Source organism: Sorghum bicolor, chromosome 5, assembly GCF_000003195.3.
Source record: "Sorghum bicolor cultivar BTx623 chromosome 5, Sorghum_bicolor_NCBIv3, whole genome shotgun sequence".
Taxonomy (NCBI): domain Eukaryota; kingdom Viridiplantae; phylum Streptophyta; class Magnoliopsida; order Poales; family Poaceae; genus Sorghum; species Sorghum bicolor.
The window spans coordinates 70,059,387-70,065,191 of record NC_012874.2 but is presented as its reverse complement, the minus strand read 5'-3'; the positions used below and the strand labels follow the sequence as shown (position 1 = coordinate 70,065,191).

General features: G+C 46.2%; 1 protein-coding gene across 1 annotated transcript; it reads right to left on the bottom strand.

Annotated features, from left to right (window-relative positions):
• On the bottom strand, nt 231–3,183 carry LOC8082104 (probable glycerol-3-phosphate acyltransferase 3). Its single transcript, XM_002449936.2, has 2 exons — nt 2,111–3,183; nt 231–1,522 (listed from the first exon to the last, which is right to left on the bottom strand). Exons 1-2 carry the CDS (start codon nt 2,915–2,917, stop codon nt 584–586), a joined length of 1,746 nt encoding a protein of 581 aa, XP_002449981.1. The 5' UTR covers nt 2,918–3,183; the 3' UTR covers nt 231–583.

The following is a 5,805-nucleotide window of genomic DNA, read 5'->3' as shown; positions in this document are numbered from 1 at the left end:
ACATCACCGGCCAAGTTTAGAGACATGTGGTGATTATCTTGAAAGTTTAGGGATCTAGATGACACCGTCTGTCAAGTTTATGGACTCATAGATATCACTTTAGAAGTTTAGGGACCTAGATGACACCGCCAGCCAAGTTCAGGGACCGGCGGTGGATTTTGCTCAAGATGATGTTTACATGTGTTTCTCTTGACTTACAAGGTTGCATCATGATTCATGACAAGACCACAAATGAAAAGTTCACTTTTTAATTCACATTGTAGTCTTTTTCTACAATATCTACAGTACAAGTACAATCACCCGAGAGATACAAGCCTGTTTGCTTCTTACATACACATACTCCATAAAAAAAATCCCTAACCTAATTAAAATTAAAAGTAAATAAATAAATAAATAAATAAAAACTACTTAAGAGAAGGAAACAAACATCGATCAGGAATGAATGATCAACAGATCAACAATGATCGATGTACCGAACTTCCAAGGTCTTCTTCTAAAACCAAAAGTCAAGGACAAAAAATCTGCCCTTTTTCCCCTTATAATTGGTTTTTTTTTCTTCTAATCGATCAACAGCAACTTTGACTTAGCTGTTCTTCCTCCCTGTGGCGGCACCTGCTGGAGGGGCCGACGCCGACGCCGACTTGTCGCCGGTTGACCGGACCACGCCGTCGTTGCCAGCGAGCATGAGGTACTTGTCCTTCCTGGTGAGCATGGTGCATCCGTACCCAAGCGCTTCCCCCATCTTCCTCTGCACGAGGTTGGCCATGTCGGTGCTCGGCGCGGCTCTGCTCCGGACGGCGCTGGTGTCCACCTTCTCCAAAAACTGCACGGTGTAGCACATCCTAGGGTTCACCATGTAGTAGAGCGGGTCGAAGCACTTGAGCCCGCCGGCGGTGGTGGCGTAGAACATGGAGGTCTCGACGGCGATCCCAACGGGGACGACGTCGTCGCTGAGCTCGGCGAACAGCGGGCTGAACCGCAGCAGGTAAGGTTCCCGGCAGGTGGTGCCCTCGGGGCAGACGACGACGAGGTTGCCGCCGTCGAGGAGCCTCGCCATGACGGCGCCGTCGCTGTCCCTGTCCCGCGTCAGGCGGACCGTCCGGCCGATCGGCGAGATGAGCTCCGACAGCCGGCTCAGGCTGTAGGACACGGCGCGCACCTGCCGGTCCAGCGCCACCGAGACGTAGACCGGGTCGATCAGCGTCCGGTGGTTGCACACGAACAGCTGCCCGCGCCCGCCGCCGCCGGACGGCAGCGGCGGGCGGGAGCCCTTGAGCCGCCACGACATCCCCGTCGCCGCCAGGATCGGCGTCGAGTACCTGTACGGCACGGTCAGCGCCACCGCGAGACGCGCCGCGCCCAGGGCGACGCCGAGCGGCAGCCACGCGAACATGGCCGCCGTGTCGGCGGCGGTTGGTCGGAACGCCAGGCGACCGTCGTGGAACACCATCGGTTTCGGGTACTTGTCCCTCGCCAGCGGCCGCCACCTGCGCTTCTCGTCGGAGCTCACGACGAAGATCTCCTGCACGCACGTAGGAAGGAGAAGTTAGATGAATTGGTTCCAAGTCCAACGCGTTGAAAAACTGAAATTTGAGAAATTTTTGGATCACAGCGGAGGTGAAAATAAAATAAAGATGTGAATGATTGAGGTTGCATGATGAGTAGGACAGTAACAGTGCGAAATGTGTGTTGTACGTTTTGTCTGTGTCAGATTTGTCAGCCACACAAAAATAGTGCTACGTACGTACTTTCATACTGTTGCCTGCTAGTCACGACGCACCACACAACCTGATCTGAGATTCTGACTTGTAATAAAGCACGCTACTTTCATGCATTTGATGGAAGGGAAATGCAACATGTATGCTTGAGAAACTTTGTCATGCATTTTTGGACCTTTACAAAAAAAGATTTTTCTTTTTTTTTTTATTAAGGAGCAGTTCAGTAACCTACTTTAAGTGTGTTCAGTTTTTGGAACCTCTCATTTTTTTTCTCTTGAAAATTTAGTTTAGGTAACCTAATCAAATATTCAAAGTCAAACTAAAAACAGAATCTACCAGAAATGGAAGCGAAATCATTATAGTATATATCATCTTCTTCCACGGTTCTATACCTTGCAGCAACGTGCCAGTGGATGGTTAAGAAACTCCATTGACCCAGAGAACCCCACGACCGCCGCCTGCTTGTCACCACTCTCCTCCTCCTCCTCCACCACCGCCGCCGCCACCGTCTTCATCACCATCTCTTCAACCTCCGGCGGCAGGTCCTCCATGAATCCAGTATAGAACCCGCACACGACCTTCATCTCCCGAGCAACAACCACCGTGGTCTCCACGCCGAGGAGGTACTCCCGGAGGAAGCCGTCGACCATGACCCTCGGCATGGCCGTGACGCACACGACGACGACCTTCCTCCTGCTGCTCCCCGCCGCGCGCCGCACGACCTCGAACGCCTCCGCCGCCACGTCCTCCATGAGCCACTTGGGCAGCACGGCGCTGCCGGCGCGGAACCGGCTCCGTCCCGTGCGCAGGCCGCAGAACGACACCGCCGCCATGGCACTCACCGCCGCGCCGCGCGGCAAGAGGAGGCGGATGAGCGGGCACAGCAGGAGCAGGATCAGGCCGCGCAGGAAGCCGCCGGCCTCGAGCGCGACGAGCATGAAGTACGGGAACAGGTCGCCGGACCGCAGCAGCGCGGTGTCGACGTCGACGACGATGGCAGCGGCGGCGGCGTCCAGCGTCGACGGAGGCAGGTTGTTGGCGGCGCCGTGGTGCACTACTGGTGGCGGGGTTGATGATGACCAGCCGCCAGAGTAGTGAGGAGGAGGAGGAGGAGGCGGGCGGCGGCCGTGGAGGAGGAGGGAGAGCATGGCGGAGAAGAGCTTGTGCGCGAGGAGGAGCCTACTACTCTTCTTGGCCATGGCGGACGGTGGCGTAGATGTAGTGGCGTGGTGCGTACACGATGAGAGTTATTGTGGGGGTGGGTGTTAATTTGTAGTAACAAGTTGGTGAGATGAAATGAGATGTTGGAGAGATATAATAGTTGCCTTGCCTGATGGTTGGTGCATGTATATATGTATGGTAGGGATGCCAATGCCATGGTCCAGCACGACTTTATATAGACGGATAGATGGACACCTTGGCGTTGGGCATGCATGCATTGGCTACTCATGCATGCAGGAGTATCATGCATGCTAATTAGAAGAGATCGATGGTGTTGGTCATGCATGCATGGGTCGGCTATTAGGCAAGATGGCAGGTCAAAGTCGTGCACTCATTGCTGCTTTTTTCCTGTGACAGGTTGCAAATTAAAGTTGAAATGCCGGTGGAGGTGAGACGGAGACGTGGTAGAAAGAACTTTGGCCTTCTTTAATTCGCAAAAAATTTCAAGATTCCCCGTCACATCGAATTTTTTGGTCGTATGCATGAAGTATTAAATAAAAATAAAAATAAAAACTAATTACACAGTTTACCTGAAATTTATGAGATGAATCTATTGAGCCTAGTTACTCCGTGATTGGACAATGTTTGTCAAATAAAAACGAAAGTGCTACAGTAGCCAAAAAACTAAAATTTTGCCAACTAACCTTTGTAGAGAGACAGGGCACAGGGTCGTCTGAACGGGCATGGGAATGGAGAGAGTGCATTTTAATTTAACAGCACACGTACTTGAGCGGTGCACTAGTACTTGAGCGGTGGTGAACAGTGCATGCATCTTGTGTACGTACGTACGTAATTAACAGCACGCAACACATGACCTTTGCGTCGTCGTCCGTCTTCTTCATCAGATCTTCAGTAGTAATGCACAGTCACAGCTCGAGCAAAAGGTTGCATGCATGGGCGACATTAATGAGACCGCCGACCGGTCGGCCGGGTAGGCGTGAAGCCGCGTAGGATTGTCAAACGGCAGCAGCTACACTACTATCATCAGTTTTCTCAAAGTACAAACCTGCCTGCCAACCTGCAGATCGATACGTGTACTCTACAGTATTATTATCTTGTCTCAAGTCTGAACTGATACAGTTAAGTGAGGTCCTGTTTGGTTTTGGAGTTAAAGTTTAACTTTTGTCACATAGAATATATATATATATAAAGTACTAAATATGGATTATTTTGAAAACTAAAAATACAGTAAAGAAATAATTTGCGAGAAGAATCTTTTAAATCTAATTAGTCTATTATTAGATAATAATTATCAAATAAAATAAAAATGATACAGTACCAGGTAAACTTTCACTAGGCCAAACAAACACCTCTAGAGTCGCCGTCGGGTGAAAACGGATCGAATATGGACGGATATCACCGTTATTATATTTGTTTTTATATTTCTGGTCAGATTCAGATTCGAATACGGATAATGTCAATCATATCGGATGAGATACGGTTGGATGTTGATATTATAAATATACGATTTAAGTATTCGCATACGGATACGGTATCAGATATTGAATATTTAGATTTTGATATAAACAGATCTGAATCCGTTTTCATACATAACCAACCGCGTGCGGTCGAAAATGCTACCTCCGCGATTTTCGTGCTGCGTTGGAAAACCAAAGCCTGGAGGCACATATGCTGCCAAAGTGGTAGGTTCTCGGCCGGCCGGTTCCGAGAGAAGATCATCGTCGATCACAAGGAAAAATGTACGCAGCAGGATCATCGCATCGAGCAGAGTATACTTCAAACGAAAGGTTCGTGGAATTCGGATATTTACTCAGTTCACCGTGAAGTGAAATAAGTAATTTCAACCTAGATGATTACAATTCCATATTCGTCGATATAAAAGTGAACTAAATTGAAGTACATATACCTAATAATTTCCTATATAGAAGTGACTAAAACATGTAGCCACTATTGATATTTGTGTACATAACATAGACATGGATAGCTCACAAAAATAACATAGTTATTAATAAATATTTAATAATTAAATATCAATTATTTAATCAATATTATATTTATATAAATATATAAATATTTATCATAAATATGAATTATATAAGATAACTTATATCAACAAATAAATAAACGAAAGTATGAAAAAATACTAAAATTACTTTAATCTTTATGTATCCTTAGTAAATTTCAGTTAATATTAAAAAGTTATTTCAAGATATACTATTAAAAGGTTCTAATGCATCATTAATAACAATAAAATTAAATAACTAGTTACTCGTTATGAAGGGAAAGCTTTTAAACAGGTTCATGCTACCTTTGTTTTCTTTGTGGATACAGACGATACTGCCGGATATTGTCGAATACGGATCTGAAATCAGATAGAAAAAATACTGAAAAACAAATTCAGATATACCCATTCAATTACCGCGCGCATTAGAAACGGATATATTCATCTTACAAGTTTTAGCGGATACACAGATAATTCGAATATTTATTTCCATTTTCCATCCTTATCAATGGTCCCAACAAAACAAAGGCAGGCAGAACTGTCTGAATTTTCGGTGAACAGTATTGCCTACATATGGCCTTGTTTAGTTGGCAAAATTTTAGGTTTTTGGCAACTGTAGCACTTTCGTTTTTATTTGACAAATATTGTCCAATCATAAAGTAACTAGGTTTAAAAGATTCATCTCACAAATTACAAGTAAACTGTGCAATTAATTTTTATTTTCATCTATATTTAAAGCTCTATGCATGCGACCAAAAATTCGATGTGACGGGGAATCTTGAAAATTTTTAGGAACTAAACAAGGCCATGTTGTGCAATCTTGTGCCGCGCGCAGGCGCCCGTGTTTGACCGATCGTCGAAGCGCGCGCACATTCTGCAAGGGGAAACAGGTGCTTGTGATTG

Excerpts from the sequence above, each read along its gene's own strand:
- LOC8082104 (XM_002449936.2), bottom strand. The coding sequence starts at position 2,917 with ATGGCCAAGAAGAGTAGTAGGCTCCTCCTCGCGCACAAGCTCTTCTCC. Across the intron at positions 1,523-2,110 it reads CACTGGCACGTTGCTGCAAG|GAGATCTTCGTCGTGAGCTC; the intron begins GTATAGAACCGT and ends ACGTGCGTGCAG.